This window comes from Aotus nancymaae, unplaced genomic scaffold, assembly GCF_030222135.1.
Source record: "Aotus nancymaae isolate 86718 unplaced genomic scaffold, 86718_ANA_hifiasm-v0.15.2.pri h1tg000040l, whole genome shotgun sequence".
In the NCBI taxonomy this organism is placed as follows: domain Eukaryota; kingdom Metazoa; phylum Chordata; class Mammalia; order Primates; family Aotidae; genus Aotus; species Aotus nancymaae.
The window spans coordinates 13,790,585-13,808,381 of record NW_026988454.1 but is presented as its reverse complement, the minus strand read 5'-3'; the positions used below and the strand labels follow the sequence as shown (position 1 = coordinate 13,808,381).

The 17,797-nt window shown below is 38.9% G+C and overlaps 1 protein-coding gene across 4 annotated transcripts in view; it reads right to left on the bottom strand.

Annotated features, from left to right (window-relative positions):
* The window catches only part of IPCEF1 (interaction protein for cytohesin exchange factors 1), a 190,345-nt gene that overhangs the window by 35,332 nt on the left and 137,216 nt on the right, over positions 1-17,797 (bottom strand). For all 4 annotated transcript variants that reach the window (XM_012452080.2, XM_064360538.1, XM_064360537.1 and 1 more), the window contains 3 exons: positions 16,242-16,300; positions 14,475-14,575; positions 2,211-2,583 (listed from right to left, as the gene is read on the bottom strand). In XM_012452080.2, coding sequence (XP_012307503.1) covers positions 2,211-2,583; positions 14,475-14,575; positions 16,242-16,300 — 533 coding nt within the window. The remainder of the gene's footprint in view (positions 1-2,210; positions 2,584-14,474; positions 14,576-16,241; positions 16,301-17,797) is intronic.

Here is a 17,797-nt window from a genome sequence, read left to right as displayed (position 1 = left end):
AATTTTATTCTCTAGTATATTTTTGAGAATATGCTCATCCCATGTGTGTGTGTGTGTGTGTGTGTGTGTATGTATGAATTTTTTAAGTTCTACTTATGACCCAATGATTAAATTAAAAGTTTGAAGGAGAAAAATAATAGATGTAGTACTTTTTATTATTTTCTTTAGTTCTACCAATCCTATATCTGGAAGTTTTTTCCAAGTATCAAGGTAGAGGTCATCTAGTTCAAGATACTTAAGTTCTGTCTTCAGTACATGCTTTCAAGAACAAAAGTTGTGATTAACATGTATGTAATCAACAGTCAATGAAAACAGTTGTCTCAGAATGAGTAAACACATCCAGTGATAAGGAATGCATTACTTTCCAAGGAACCTATTCTATTTTGAACAGCTCACAACATCAAAAAAAAATTCTTATGCTGAGTAAATCTACCTCCTTTTGACTTGCACCATTGAACTCAATTTTGTGCTTCCAAGGAGTTATATTTAAGCTCAATACTTTGTCAACACGACAGCACCTCACAAACCTGAGGGCAGGTTGAGACTACTCTTTCCATTCTCAAAGTCCAGTCTTTAGCCCTCTACATTCCTCAGAGGCAATGTTTCCTTTCTCCTCCCTATGCTACTCATTCACCTCTAGAAATAGGTTGGTTTGCCAATGACTTTATTCACTCCAGTTCTTCTAATGTAAAATAGACAGTTGGCCTAAATAGGGAGGAGGGGTATAAGAAAAATGGCATCAAGGCTGAGTGCGATGGCTCACACCTGTAATCCCAGCGCTTTGGGAGGCAGAGGTGGACAGATCATGAAGTGAAGAGATTGAGATCATCCTGGCCAACGTGGTGAAACCCCATCTCTACTAAAAATAAAAAATTAGCTGGGCATAGTGGTGCATGCCTGTAGTTCCAGCTACTTGGGAGCCTGAGGCAGGAGAATCACTTGAACCCAGGAGGTGGAGGTGGTAATGGGCTGAGATCACGCCACTGCACTCTAGCCTGCTGACAGAGCAAGACTCTGTCTCAAAAAAAAAAAAAAAGAAAAAGAAAAATGCCATCAGAGGCCAGACAGATCTGTGTAAAGCATCTTTAGGTAAGGCCTGAGAGTGGTTATAGCTGTTGTAACCTGGAGAATTAGTTACCAGGCTGAGTATTCCAATTTACATATTTTTAAAACACTATACAGATACACGCACACGCACACAGACAACAACTTGGTCTAAAGTTGTGATCCTTGGCCAAATTACTGTGATACCAAAAATTAAATTAACAGGGTACCCATCTGAAATTTGGAAACTTAAGGAAGTCTTCCGTGATTAGGCTAGAGGAAGGGGAAGAGCAGTCATCTGTATCATTAGACACTCTGGCAGGTTATGATGGGAATCTAGCAAGTCAACTTTCTCTCAATGGCACACCAAAAAATACGCAAACCAAACTCATCATTTTTTCACTGCTCAGTATCTTCCATCAGGTAACCCTGCTTTACAGAAGAATGAATAATAGCACACAATCAGAAAAGACATTATGATAGAACAGTAATAAAAATACGTTAGTCCTGAATAAAAGATAAGGACCAGTTATCAGAGTATTTTTTAAACCTCATATTATTGCCTTCCACGCTCAATTAACTCTTTCCTTTGTTAAAACTTAAAATGTTTTTCAAACACATAAGTTGTGCTCTCCTTTATATATAAAGGTTCTAATGCTGCACAAAGTGCGGGCAAATTGTCTTCCCATTAACCACACTGGAACATTCAGGAGCCAACAGGCTAAGAATTAGATACTGTCTGGGGCACAGCCCAGGGAAGGAGGCTGCCCTCAGCTCATTTTGAACTATCAAGGTGATGTGAAAAATACCAGACTACAAAGTCCTGATTTAACCACCACAAGCTCCAGAGCATGGGACATGGAACCAAAAAAAGAGGCAAGTTCTTTCTCCGATTAGTGGAAAAGTATCATTATTTTATGATCACATGTCTTACAGTTCTGAAGCAGATGGTTAGTGACACTTATAGGAAGTAATTAGCGGCATGGCAGCTGGAATTGCCACATGCAACTCCTCTACAAAGCAACCTCTGGGCACAACCCCACTTGACTAATTCTTGAATCATCATTCATGAGTTTAACCCTTCTTGTTACAGATTAATATTAGAGTTCTGTACACACACACAAATATTCATTCTCTAAAGAAGAATGAACAATTTCTTGGTTTACCTTTGTCCATGATCTTTGATCCAGCAGGCTTATCTGGGACAGTAAGATGGTCGTGATTGCTACTCAATGAAGAAGTATCATCACTAGATAAAGAGTTCAAAAATCCACTTTCTGATGTGACAAAGCTGTTTTCCGGGGCCTTGTGGCTGCCTGTCTCTGCAGGTGCAGGTGAATGAACCTGCACAGCAAACGTTATTGGTTGTCCCTCATCTTCAGCAGCAGACAAACTGTTAACTGTGTCGGGCCAGGACTGTCTCTCTTTAGATAAGGAGGAAGGAAAACTGCTGGGTGTCTTCACTGTATTTTCCAGGGAAGAGAAAGAACATGATGTTCCACTCAGGCTGGGTGAGGATGAAGATGCCTGCTGCGCAGCCTATTTTTCACAAATAAACCCAAAAAAAGAATAAAAGACATCGTGATTAAACCACCATTCTCTACCTTTCATTTTTAAAAAAGCTGTCCCCGTGTTATTTCAAAAAGTGACCAGTAATAAAAGAGTCAAAAATAAAGGTATGATATTTATTTCTGTTTGACACACATTAGGATTTCATTCTCCAAAACTGATTTATGTAACTTTTAATTCACTGTTCTAGGATCTGAAAAATCTCCTTATCACGATTTGTCCTGTTCTTCAATGCTCTCCAGAAACTTAACGGGCCTCTTTTGGGAATCCTTCAGAATACTGCATTATATTTTGAGCAAAATAAAATTTGCAGTCTATCGCTGAATTCACACTGATGGAGCAAAAAGATAATTATGAAAAAAGAGAAGCTGGGTGTGATGGTTCATGACTGTAATCCCAGCACTTTGGGAGGCCATAGATCACGAGGTCAGGAGTTTGAGATCAGCCTGGCCAAGATGGTGAAACCCTGTCTCTACTAAAAATACAAAAATTAGCTAGGCACGGTGGCAGATGCCTGTAATCCCAGCTACTCGGGAAGTTGAGGCAAGAGAATCGCTTGAACCCAGGAGGTGGAGGTTGCAGTGAGCCAAGATCACACCACTGCACTCTAGCCTACGTGACAGAGCAAGACTCCATCTCAAAAAAAAAAAAAAAAAAGGTGACAACACATATAAGCCTTTGTCTCTTTTGAGTTTTTTTAATGTCCTAAGTAGCAAAATAAAGATTCAGCAATTCTATCTTGTTTTCCATTTTTAATTTTATTGGCCAATAAAATCCAAAAATCTAGACTCCAGTACTCTATGGATCACCCTATATCTCCAACAGCAGATAAGATAGAGAAGGCATTTTATGGTTCAGTTGCATTACATCATCCTATAGGGCATGCCTGTCAACGTCAAGCATTCAAAACTCCAAGGAAGGCCAGGTGCGGTAGCTCACACTTGTAATCTCAGCACCTTGGGAGGCAGAGGCAGGTGGATCTCTGAGGCCAGGAGTTTAAGATCAGCCTGGCCAACATGGTGAAACACCGTCTCTACTAAAAATACAAAAATTAGCAGGGCATGGTGGCTTATGCCTGTAATCCCAGCTACACAGGAGGCTGAGGTAGGATAATCACCTGAACCCAGGAAGCAGAAGTTGCAGTGAGCCAAGATCATGTGATTGTATTCCAGCCTGAACAACTGAGTGAGACTCCATCTCAAAAAAACAGAAACCAAGAAAATCTCCAAGGAAGTGTCAGGAAGGTTGATAGAGAGAGGAAGCCAAAGAGCAAACTAGAATCCTCTTCAAAAACCTCAGAATCATAGCAACTAATTCAGAAGAGTTGACTTTGTTCCAAATCAATATGGTCCACAGGAAATTTGTAGATTCCGAGCTCTGAGTTTTCATGGGAGAAGTCAATATTTATCTAATGTGTGCCCAATCAGCTCCATGCTAGACATGGATTGTCAGATAATCAATAAATCTACTTTTAAGTAGCATGACATTAAAATCTCTAGTTAAGATACTAATCCCACATATGTTATAAATAATCATATACTGTCACAGACATTTTAAAAATTCCATTCAGGAATATGTGAAGTAGCTTGTAAACTGGCTATCTTACGTCACTTAGATCTTTAATAACCAACAGAGCAAAGATCTGTAATTTCAGTAAAACCCTAGTTATCTAGCAGAGGGAATGCACTACCCCAAACTGTCCAAATAAATGCCAGGAATAGTTTACTAATTAGCAAGACCTACAAAATAAATATTAACAAAAATATCCATTCTGGCCCAGTCCTGACACGTTCCCCCATTGTGAGCTATTTTAGTAAAACTCAACTTCTACGTGATCAACCTCTTTTTTGAAACACCAACCATGAGCTTTTCCTATTACTCCTGCTGATGCTGCTTTAAATTAGATTATAGCCAACTGGGCTATTTGAACAAGAGACCATGCACACAGTTGCTACATCACTGTCTGTAAGGTTTTTTGAACCTCAAAACTCTGCTTAAAGTATTAAGACCTATTAAATGAGCATCAGAAATATCTGTGAAGTGTCATCCTGTTTGTGGTGTGACTCAAACACAGTGCAAATGCTCTCTCAATCCATTTTTCTCTAGACACCACGTACCACTTATAAATTTCATTTTTAAATGAAGAAAAGAAGAATGAGGGGTAAAAAAGAAAGAGAGAAAAAGAAGAAAGAAGAAGACTTGGAGAAGAGGAAAATGAAAATGAGAAAATGACTACATGTATCAGGTCAGGGGGAGTTTTCACTGGAAGAGAGATTGATAAAATACAAATCAAAGTGAACCTGGAGTTCCATTTCCAAGTATTCAGTAAGGGAACATGCGTTATAGACAGTGTAGTGCTAAGGCATGGCTCATTATTTCTAACATTCCGGAGAAACCAATAGCCAAACACTGAGCATAGAACTCAGCTCAGTGCCTTCTGTGAACCATCTGTGCAATATACTCATAAAGCTCCCCAGTGAAAATCAAATGAAAGCAGAAGGCAGTGCTAGTCTCTCCTCTCCACCCCATCCCAACTCTACTGGTAAATATGAGCCCATCCTTCATGTGTCTGTTCAAATACCAACTCCTCCAGGAAGTCTTCTCTGATAGTCTCAGGGCCAGGTAGGTGCTTTGCTTAGTGCTTCTGGGCTTATTTCTATCATATTTGGTGGAATATCATTTTGTTTATCACCTTACACAGTTGTTCCTTGAACAGTAGGGATTCGAACTGCACAGGTCCACTTAAGCACATATTTTTCCAACAAATACGGTCAGCCCTCTGTATCCATGGATTCCAAATCCACGACCAAATGGGAATGAAGACAGCATTTGCGGGATGCAGGATGAGGAACTCAAGGATATAGAGAGCTGACTTTTTGTGTAGGTGGCTTCTGCAGCGACCCCCTGTGAGACTTGAGTATGCAGAGACTTTGTTCTCCATGGGGTTCCTGGAACTAGGGACAACTGGATTGTAACAACTGATTGACAATTCATCTTTTTTGATGGGCTACCTGAGAACAGGCTGATTTTTATCATTTTTGTGCCTCCATTTTTTGCCTCTTGTTTAACACATAATTGGTGACAATGACAAAGAATCGGCCAGAACCAGCTCTGTGAAGAAAAGCACCCCAGAGTCATTCAGCCTGTGGTGGAGGAGCTTCCTGAAATGCTCCATAAAGTCGCTATGAGTGATTTATCCGAATCCCAGGATTGAGGGGTTATCAGTGCCAATTACAATGCAAATAGATCCCAGAAATGTTCTTATAACCTCAAATAAAATTATTTTATTTAATTAGTGATTAATAATTGTATGTGGTTTCATTCTTTTCAGAACACAAGTATTAAGTATTTTATATTTAAAATGAGGAAATTAAAAACATTTTTAAAATCTTAGTTCTAGTTAAGAGACTATAATATGATTACATTAAAAATTAATATTGATTTTTCCTATTTTCTGTATAGGATAGTTTTCATTATTGAAGAAGCTTCATTCAAATGTTAGCCCTAAAATCCTTTTCTTGGAATTGTTTTTCAAATACAAGTTTGACATGGTGAAAATAGTTGAAAATGGCCACCTAAAGCCTGTAATTAGGCAGAAGTGAGTCCGCATAGAAATCTGAAGGAGTCAAAGCACATGAAAACAAAAAAGTCTAAACAAAACAAAATAAAACCAAAATGAGAAGAAAGGAAGAAAAGTAACAGCTTCTCTTTCTTTGTATTGGCCATATTCGCAAAAACAAAACATAAACTAGTCAATTGTTGTTAAGCCCCTGGAAGTATCATGCGTGGATTTCTCCTATATGCCAGGAGAAGCATTACCCTAAATACCAGAAGACCTTGTATAGTAGGTCCTTCTCTGCCACTGACCTTCTGCATGACCTTGGGCAATGAGCTGACCAAAGATCTACTCATCACTGTGATCGTTAGTATCCAAGTGTCCTTGAAGAAGTCATTTTACTTCCAGTTACCATCCTACTGGCTTCCTGCCTCATCATTGCCCCCCACCACACCCCAGTTCATCCTCCAAATCACAGATAGAGTATTTCTAACACAAACAAAAAGTTTACAATATTACTGTGCAGAAAACTGTATTATAACTGCCCTTTTTTTTTTTTTTTTTTTTAGATGGAGTCTCGCTCTGTCGCCCAGGCTGGAGTGCAGTGATGTGATCTTGGCTCCCTGCAACCTCCACTTCCCGGTTCAAGCAATTCTCCTGCCTCAGCCTCCTGAGTAGCTGGGATTACAGCCGCCCGCCACCACGCCTGGCTAATTATCATATTTTTAGTAGAGACGGAGTTTTACCATGTTGGCCAGGCTGGTCTTGAACACCTGACCTTGTGATCCGCCCGCCTCGGCCTCCCAAAGTGTTGGGATTACAGGTGTGAGCCACTGTGCCCAGCCAATAACTGCCCATCTTAAGTAGAAAAATATCCATAGTCTTCATTAGAGCTGAGAAGGCCCACATGAACCCCTAAGGACTCCTCCAGCTGCGTCTCCTCCCACCTTGTCCATTCCTTCCTAGCCACACTGGCCTTCTTTTTGTCCCGTCAGTACATCACTGGTCCCTTCTGCCTGAAAGGCTTTCCCTGTGGATGTTGGGTGGGCTGCCTCCTTCCCATTGCTTGAACCTCCACTGAAATATCGCTTCTTCTGCAGAGTCTTCCATGACAGAGCAGACACAGCAGTATCCTTTCTACCACCAACCCCTGGCCACTCCCTAGCACATTGTTATCTTCTTCATAGCATTTGTCAGCCCTTGAAGTAATTTGTTTGAATTATTACTGCATCGTCCCTGTTCCCCTACACAGAACTGGAGATGCTCAAGGGAGAAGACACCACCTAGTTCAGTTCAGCGTCTGTATTTTTTTTTTTTTTAATAAAAACAGCTTTATTAAAATATTGCCCAGGTACAGTGGTTCAGCCTGTATTCCCAGCACTTTGGAAGTCTGAGGCAGGTAGATCACCTGAGGTCAGGAGTTCAAGACCAGCCTGGCCAACATGGTAAAACCCATCTCTACTAAAAACACAAAAATTAGCCAGGCATGGTAGTGTGTGCCTGTAGTCCCAGCTACTTGGGAGGCTGAGGCAGGAGAATCACTTGAACCCAGGAGGCAGAGGTTGCAGTGAGCTGAGATCACATGATCGCACTCCAGCCTGGGTGACAAGAGCGAGCCTCTGTGTCAAAAAAAAAAAAAAAAATTGAGTATGTATTACTATTTAATTAGGTAGCTAACTAGTTAGGGTACATGCTGCTGAATTTGAGTGGCTATGTATTGTAGAAATATTTTAGAGAGCAATGAACAAAGTGCAATTAGGACAAGGTGGACATTTTCCATTTTTGTTTACCCCAGGCTGTCACTTAAAATCAAATGCTGGCCGGGCGCGGTGGCTCAAGCCTGTAATCCCAGCACTTTGGGAGGCCGAGGTGGGTGGATCACGAGGTCAAGAGATCGAGACCATCCTGGTCAACATAGTGAAACCCCGTCTCTACTAATACAAAAAAAAATTAGCTGGGCACGGTGGCGCGTGCCTGTAATCCCAGCTACTCAGGAGGCTGAGGCAGGAGAATTGCCTGAACCTAGGAGGCGGAGGTTGCGGTGAGCCGAGATCGCGCCATTGCACTCCAGCCTGGGTATCAAGAGCGAAACTCCGTCTCAAAAAAAAAAAAAAAAAAAAAAAAAAAAAAAAAAAAAAAACAAATGCTATCATATTTGATTATTCCTTCCTTTCTAACACACCATCAAGTTTTGTATCTCTGTGCCTCTGCTTGTGTTCCTCCAGCTAGGATTACAATAGCAGACACTTCAGGAACTCACCCAGATCCCCTTTACCTGGCTATGCTGCAGTCACCCTGCTAGGCCTGAAACTAATGGCTTATATCCGAGGTTTTCGCCAGAGCATTTCTTGGCTACTAAGAGATGCCAGGAGACTTCATTCTCAAAAGCTCTTCATGGCATCCCCATATTGGTAACAGTCCCTAGCACACGGCAAATACACACAAATATTTATCAGCTGCCTGACTAACTCAACTTTATCAAGAGGGGCAAATGACATCCCATAAAGAATATTCTTAATAAAATGTAAACAGCTTGCAAATGCTACTTATGATAGCTATGTTTCTCTGGAACTTGGCTTCCCCATTTCTAAAATGCATACAAGATTTCTGTGATAGTCAAATGAAATCATTCTTCTCAAAGCCATGCAAAAGCACCAGACAAGTGGAAAGTAGGATATTTCTCATTCACATGGGGCATATTTGTGGAGCAAGAAATTTGTGGGGGTTGTGGATGAAGTCACAGTAATCACTTGCTCACCCATCCATCTGTCCATTAAATGTTTATTTAGCTTCAAATGTGTGCCAGGCCCAGTCATAAATGATGTGGGTAAACAAAAAGATGTTGGGCACTGGCTCTGACTTTAAGAATTTAATTATTAGAGAAATAAACCAGTTACACAAAATCTGTAATTGAAAGCAGATTATGATAACAATATGAAAAAAATCATCAAAAAAAGAAACACTACAGCAATACAGAGAGTTCAGGAGAGGGAAGAATCACCCTGACATAGAGAAACAGAGATGCTCTTATGAAGGAAGATGCTCTTGTGAAGTCACCAGCCTGCATGACTTACTACCAGGAGAGTAGGCCATGAATATGAGCCATTAAAGCTAGAAGCAAAAATATAAACACGAATTTTAGCAAAGTCTTAAAATCAGTTAAATGTTCAATTGTAAGTCTTACAATCATTTTTCGAATCTTGAAGAGAAAGGGTGAATTTTTCTTTCTACCTTTTTCTTGTATATATAAGTCACTGAGAATTTTTCACCCAACTACCCATTTGCATTTCTATTCTTTTGTTTAGTACAGATATTGAATAATCATATAATCAAATACCAAATGACTTCGGCAGACGACTATTCAAGATATGTCTTGTTAAGATTAAATGTGAATTTCCAAAATGAATTTCACCTCTTTCTGTGTTTAAACTTTTTGGGGTTTTTTTGTTTTTTTTCTATAAAGATGGGGTTTCACCATGTTGCCCAGGCTGGTCTTGAACTCTGGGGCTTAAGCCGCCATCCACCTCAGCCTGGTGGGAACTTTGACTTCCTCCTCTGTCACTGGCCAATGGCCACATTTGCAGGATTTGCTTTTCTTTATTGCTTCTTTTGTTTACTTTAGCTGATTTTTTTCATCATTTGAATATTTAAAAAACTACTTTGGAAAAACACCAAAATGTGAGGATTGTTATGTTGAAATAATCTCCATAAGGGGCTAGAAGCTGGGATTACAAATATTTATCTCTTCTGTTTATTTCATATTTGATCTACCTATTTGATGGTCTACCCTCCAAATGGATTCAAAATCTAACCATTCCATTTCTCCACTACGCCAGTGCTATCTCCTGATGGAATCACTGCAATCTCTCACAATAGCTTACTGCTAAGCTCTCTTAGTTCTCTCTGATTTTATCCCTACATCCCACCTCCCAGGGTCTTTTGCACAGAGAAGGCTAAGGGGTCCACTTGAAATGAAAGCTGATTACATCCCTCCTCTGCTCAAACCTTTCAGAGTTTCCCTAAATAACTCAGGTGTCAAAGTCCTTAACTGGCCCGCAGGCACTCCATGATGTGGCCACCACTATGTTTTGGCTTCATTTCCCACTGCTCTCATCTTGCTTCACCCTGCTTCAGCCACAGCAGACTCTGTGCAGTACCACACAAGGAGACCTTGACTCTAGCTGTTCTCTTTGCTTGGAAAACTTTTCCCCCAAATATCTGCTTGGCTGACTCTCACACCACCTTTCAAGATATCGCTCAGATCTTAGCTCTCAGTAGGGCCTGTCCTGGCTCCTCTATTCTTTGCCACAACCCAGTCTCTACCCCAGCACATCCCGGCTCATTGGACTCCACTTCTGATATAGCATATATTTTCATATTATGTGGATTCTTTATTAACAATCTCCCTCAACTAGAAGTTTGGCTCCACGATGAACATGAATCATGGTCCACTTTATTCACTGATGTGTCCCAAGTATTTAGGATGCTGGCTCTCAATAAATGCTTGTTGAATGAACAAACATGCCCAGAAGCATAGACCAGGTTGTCTCATAATGATTTTTTTAATTCGACCTGAAGGAAAATACCTGGAATAGATTTTTTAGTGACTTTTATAGCTCTTAACTCACTCTGTAGCTTATACAATTATTAGATTTGAAACAGAAAGTTGGATCCTTTTTTTGCTCTTTTGTGAAACTAAAGGAATCACAGGTAATGACTTGTACAAACTGTCTTCCAGAGTGAAACTAAAAGACTCTCATCTATTTGGAGCCTTTTTGGTAAGCCTGTTAAAAGTTCCCCACTTGCAACTTCTTTAAGAATAAATGGATGTTCTTTCCACTGTGAACCCTCTGAACCCTTCTGAAGAAGAAGGAACATAAACAAAAACCTCTTCTTCACTCAGGGAAGATTTCCTGACACCTTCTTTATTATCTTGTGAAATGTCGTTCAGCCCATTAGAAGCAGAAGTCCAAACTGGTTTCACTGTTTATCTTGACTCTATAGTGATTAGAATGATTGGACACTGAATTAAATATTTTCAAGATTTTAACTTTTCTTGAGATAATTTTCCAAAATAGTATTATTTTATACCATTTTCACAAAATGAAAGTTCATCACCCAAAATAATTTTGTTAACTAAAAACTTGGGGAAAAATTATTTTTACCTCCAGGCTTATATATCTAAGTCATCGCTAGCCTATACTGTATTGGGCCAAACAATAGCTCAATTCAGTTTTTAGATAAAAGTTATGACTGGGTGCAGTGGCTCACGCTTGTAATCCTAGCGCTTTGGGAGGCCAGGGTCAGTGGCTCACTTGAGCTCAGGAGCCACAGACCAGCCTAGGCAACATGGCGAAAACTCATCTCTACAAAACATTAACCAGGCGTCGTGGTGCACACTGATAGTCCCAGCTACTCAGGAGGCTGAGGTAGGAGGATTACCTGAGCCAGCAGTGAGGCTGCAGTGAGTTGCCACTGCACTTCCAGCCTGTGTGGCAGACTTAGACTCTGTCTCAAAAAAAAAAAAAAAGAGTTACTATATATATTTTTTAATTTCATCTGCTTAAATAAAGAACCTAAATGTTAGTTTAACCAAGTGCCTTGCATGTCTGTTTTTCGGAAACAAGAGAAAACAAAAACAAAATCTGCCTGGGAAATATGTGAGCAGGAGAACACATTCTGTTGCTAAGGGGAAAAGAAATCTAACTGTTCAACATTTATCTGACTATTTCCAATATATTTCTTTAGAAAATGTTAGCAATAATGGCCTGCCAAAAAAGTGCTCAACTTAGAACTTCTAAAAACATAACATTAGATTGATGATTCAGAAAATTTAAAGATGTTTCTGAATTTAGTGACCTAACTTACTTGCCTCCTGAGTATCTCTTCATTTATTTGTTTTAAATCAAAGATTTCCTGAACTTCTATTGTACATCAGGTTTGACTGTCAGAGAATACAATAGGGCCATGACCCTTCAACTAAGAAGGCAATTTGGTTGCTTTTATTTCACCAGGGAAAGTTCTAGATGCCTGGCAATGCTCTTAGCAAAGGAACCGGAGACACTAGTTTGCCATTATAAAGCTGAAAATGCCAGTATTTCACAACTAAAGAAATCATAAAAGAGGATATTGGTGGGCACAGTGTGAGGGAGAATGAACTTGAGGAAAAAATGGAGGAAGAAGGAACTAAATATCTGTATGTTATAGGTTAAAATAGGAGAGAGAGACAGAAGCAGACAGAGAGCGACAAAGCCAAAGACAGAAAGTTACCAAAAAATACATGCTTCTCTCTTAAATCAACAACAAGGAACATTTTTTTGAAGACCTATTCAATAAAACAATTACCCTTTAATGCTTTGCCCTATTTAATACAAAGTTCAATTACCCTTTAATCGTTAGATAACTTCTTTAGAAGCATTAAAGGGTAATCTAACAAGAGACTTGACAAAAGCTGGGAAGCGTTGTAAGGTCTGAAGATATCATTAAGTTTGAGTGACATAAAGCAAATAAAAGCTTTTTCTAAAATCCAAAATTGATTTCTAAAAAGGAGAAAGATTACACATGGAGAAGCTATAACTATATTAAGAAAGAATATATTATAAATGTAGTTCAAAAACTGTTCTAAATTTGACCATATTCAAAGTTTAATTTTATTTATATCTTGCTTAATTTTGGCTAATCTTATTTAATAAATATTTTAATAAACATTTATTCAACAAATATTTACATCTTTTCTTGGTTGCTAGCCAAATAAATTAGAAAAGTAACCATAATTCTCCACTGACAGTATGAAAAAAAGTAGAGGTCATTATTTAAACGACCAATTTAATAACTTAAATCCAGGAACTGGCAAAACATAATAAAGATAAAAACTTTATCACACTAAAAGAAATTCTGGCAGAAAAGACCTGGTAAGTGAATGAGCTACTGTAAGCTGTCAGAACCTGTCATCATTTGGGTCTATGATGGACAAGTGGGTCATGGTTCAATAGAAAGAGCATGTCTTATAAAGCTAAACAGACTGGGATTCCCATCTCAGGTACTCACTGGACATTTGAGCATGCCATTCAACATCTGTGAATCTCAGTTTCCTCAACCATGAAATGAAGATAGTAGTATTCTACTTCCTCATAATGTGGGACAGGAAACAATTTTTTAAACCAGGGGGGAAAAAAGGCACTCACCACAATGAAAGTGATGGATAAATCTGACATATTAAAATCAAGAAAATGTGTTTACATCAAGAAATTGTGAAACAGTTTCAAAAAACTAAAAGTGAGATTTGCTCACTTTTAATAGGTCAGTGCAAAAGTAATTATGTTTTTTGCATTATTTTTAATGGCAAAAAACCATAATTACTTTTGCACCAACCTATAGCTGACAAAGAACTAATATATAGAATAATAAATTAAGAAATCCTATCATTCAAAAAGAAAAAGGAGGAAGAAGCAGCTAAAAATGTAGAAGAGACTTAGACACTTCACAAAAGAGAAATTTCTAATGGCTAACAAAAAAGGTGCTGGGCCTCACTAGTCATAAATAAAATGCAAATTAAATAATACTACTTTTCAGGGTTGCCTGGGGAATTAAAAGTTTATACATTTAAAGCACCTACATACGTCCTGATACACAGTAGGTGTAAAAACCATAAATCAGCTTCCCCAATGTTCACGGCATGACCCTTTCTAGGGGCCATTACTGTACTGCTAAGAGCATCCAAATATGAAGCGACTCTCCATAGACTTAACATTAATTAATAATATGAACTTACATTTGGTGCTTCCAACACTTAGAATCAAATTTGGATTCCCCTCTAGCAAATACACAAATCACTCCATATGTAATTTTAATGCAGTAATCCCACTCCTGACTTCCTGCTCTCTTTCTTGCTCTCCTTTTTTCTGTCTGCTGTTTTTTCCTCCTAAATTCATTTTGCATTGTTATATACATGCACATAGGCATGGCATTTAAATTTTTCCTCAGAACAAGTAGGACATAAATAAACACTGTCAGATGAGCACTGGCCTATGATCTAGGAGCACTGGCCTATGATCTAGAACCCCTTTTCATCCTCACAAATCCTCTGAGTATGGTACATCTTTGGGTCACACATAAATATACCAAGTTTATCATACCAGTGGGTTGCTATGGAGAAGGCTCAAAATCAGCACCCTGAAAATTGCACTGGCTCGTTGGCAGGTATCTTAATTTAGCCCATTCTAAAAATTTATCAGTCAAGCTACTTTCTACCCAATTGGAAGAAATGACATCCATGCATCTGATCGATGACCAACAGACAACTTACATCGGTACATACTGAAGGAGACTGAGTCTGGGAAGAGCGAGAAGGGGGTGGTGTCTCCGCAGCTATTTCAGGATCTTCCTGTTCACTTTCACTGTAACATTCTATAACAAAAATGAAAATGCTTAATGTTTTAACGCTGTCATCACTTATTCCATAATGCATGAGCAGAGGTTTCTCTCCATCTGGCTATTGCAATTTCAATCCAATTCAGAAAGTTCCTATCTAATGAACTACCTGGTAACTACCTGGTGCAAGGGAATTACATAAGAGGCAGAAGCAAATGGCCAGTTCGGGGCTCCTGACCTCAAAGAGCATCCAATATGCAGGAAGAAGACAAATTGTAGCTTGGGGAAAATAAAATAATTCCTCAAAAGAGGTGTGAGTCATAATACTAAAAGAGCAAAAAATCAGTAGTGATTAATTTTGATTGTAGAAATCATAATGAATTGAAAGTGGCAGGATCACTAAACCAGCAGTGGTACACAAATCGTGATGGGAAGGGGGTCCCAGGCTGAGGGAGCAGGCTGAGCCAAGCACGTGGAGACCCCTATGGGATACGGCGGAAAACGAAGCTGGAAGGTGGTGGAGGCCATGTCATAGAAGGCCTTACATGCCAGGACAAGGAGAAGTTCTGTGTGTAGTTTTGTACTAATTCACAATCTATAAATAGACAATGGGTGCTTATTTTATGGAAAAGAGGACCAGGAAGATGGTTAGGACACCACTGATTTCATGGTCTTGCATGGTGTCCCTTTATTGTTTCAAATCCAGTTGCCACTTTTCCATTTCTAACTAACTCGACGATTTTACGATTTTGTTATCGGAAGCTATAACTCCCTACTTCCAATTCCCAAGCCCTTTTGTGATCTGATCATTTCAGTAAGACTGTCAACTGGTGGCCCTGGCAGCTAAATCCTCCCTCTTCTCAATACTAAGGTGTAATTGCATCATTAAGAATTAGACTCCTTGGCTCACACCTGTAATCCTAGCACTTTGGGAGGCCAAGACAGGCAGATCATGAGGCCAGGAGATCGAGACTATCCTGTCCAACATGGTGAAACCCCGTCTCTACTAAAAATACAAAAATTAGCTGTGTGTGGTGGTGCGTGCCTGTAATCCCAGCTACTCAAGGGGCTGAGACAGGAGAATTGCTTGAACCAGGGAGTCGGAGGTTGCAGTGAGCCAAGATCACGCCACTGTACTCCAGCCTGATGACAGAGCGAGACTCTGTCTCAAAAAAAAGAAAAAAAAAAAAAGAATTAGACTCCTGTAGCTTTTGAACCCTGAAAGCTACTGACTGAGCTAAAAATATGGTCTGTGTCCCAATATGACTTCAGGTTCCTAGTACAATCTTAGGGTAATTAGTCTCAGCACACACCTGGTGGAAATATTAAAATATCAGGGAGGAAATAGTGGGATGAAAGTGATCTGACCAGATCATGACGAGATCACATCTATGAGTAAGAATTCCGCAAGTGGAGCAATTAAACATTTGCATTGGCAACTGTTGGAGATGTCATGAAGCCCACAGCTGCCGGAGTGTGGGTGAAGTGTGAAAGGCATTCCTAGCCAGCATGGGAAGCTCTATTCCATGTTGGTGAGTCTGTGTGAATATGTCTGTCTCTACATATTTTCAGATCGTTTTAAATGCCAAAGCATGTTTCCTCAGGATCAGACTATACATAGAACTTGACATTGTTTTTTCACCCTGTTTCAACCTATTCTAATATTCTTGCTAAATTTTCAGAAATTTAAAATAGAACATACCTTCATCCTTTGTGGTGGATTCCTGATGGATTACAGCCAATCCAAGTTTATTTAACCACCTAAAATTCAAATAGAAAGCAAATGTTGACCAAAGATATTAGTCCCCTACCCATTCACCTTCCCCCAGACTTCCTTATGAAATTAAGTCATGATTCTACCATCAGTCTGCACATTTCCAGAAATAGCATAGGTTTGTGGCATCAAAAGCTAAGGCCTCTGGTTACACAATACTTTCCTTACTCAAGGTATCCTTTGTAAGGTAAGATGGGAGGTGGCCCATTACTTAGTTGGTTAATGAGGGCAGCCAAATTAGCTATTCCAAATATATGAACAAATACATCTTCTGTAATTGTGCATTTGAGCTTTTTAGCAACCATCAAACCCTTTATTATTGGATTTAGTAACTTGGCTATTAAAGTTATTGTGTGTTACTCTTAGTAATGTCACTTTATTTTAGAAAAAACTCAGGAAAAGATCATTTATTTTTAATCCAAGAATATTTTTATGTCAATCAGTAAAAAATCTGGCTATAATTGGACAGACATTTTTTAACTGGAACAAATTTTAATTCCTTGAAGAATTTTATGTAACATAAAAATTGAAAATGTCCTATTTACCATTTTACTGGCAATGAATTCCAATTAAACATCAGTAACAGAAATAGGACTAGACAGAACCTCAAACCTGGCTTGTCCCTGCAGACCACTGTAGGTCCTTCTCAAGGGTTTACTTAGGAATATATCTTGAAACTCAGATTTTTTAAAGATAGGACACAAAGTGTGTCTATGACATATACTCTTAACCATATTAATCCTGCACTTACTGGGAAGATCTTGCTTATTTTTGTACTTATTTTGAGACAGTGAAAAATCCATGCTATGCATTTATCAATTCATCTATGCTTCTGACATCTTCTAGTCTCACTCTGGGCCACGAACAAGCCATGAACAATTCAGCATGCTACACTTACACTAAGCCTGTTGCACTTTCCGACATCTGTAACTGTCAGATAATTAGGAATCCCTACCCAACCCTCAACCTGCCACAGTCTTGTTGTACCTGTAATTTTTTAATAGAAAATGTATAACAAATTCAATTTTTAAAAATAAAGTAGGAGTTTCTAAAGAACAAAAATGAGCTCTAGCCTATGTTAAGAAATCACCTTCAGCACTGTGATATCACAAACTCCTTAGTAGCCACTGAAAATTGGACCGATAAGAATCCAAATTATGCAAAAGAATCCAGATTATGCAAGAGAAACCCAAAAATGTGTATCAAGTCTCAACAGGATAATAGGCAAAATAAAGGAGTAGAGATTTACAGGAAAAATACAAATAGCTAGACAACATGTAAAAAAAAAATTCTCAGCTTCAAGAGTACTTTGAGAAATGCATACTCAAACACAGGAAAACATTTTCACCACTGGATTGGAAAAACTTTAAAATATTGTTGATTTCAAGTATTTAACAGGAAATAGTAAAAGAAGCATTGTAATCTTTTGTTGAATTAAACGTGAAAATTGATGCAGCCAATTCTGAGCAGGAAATTTGATGATA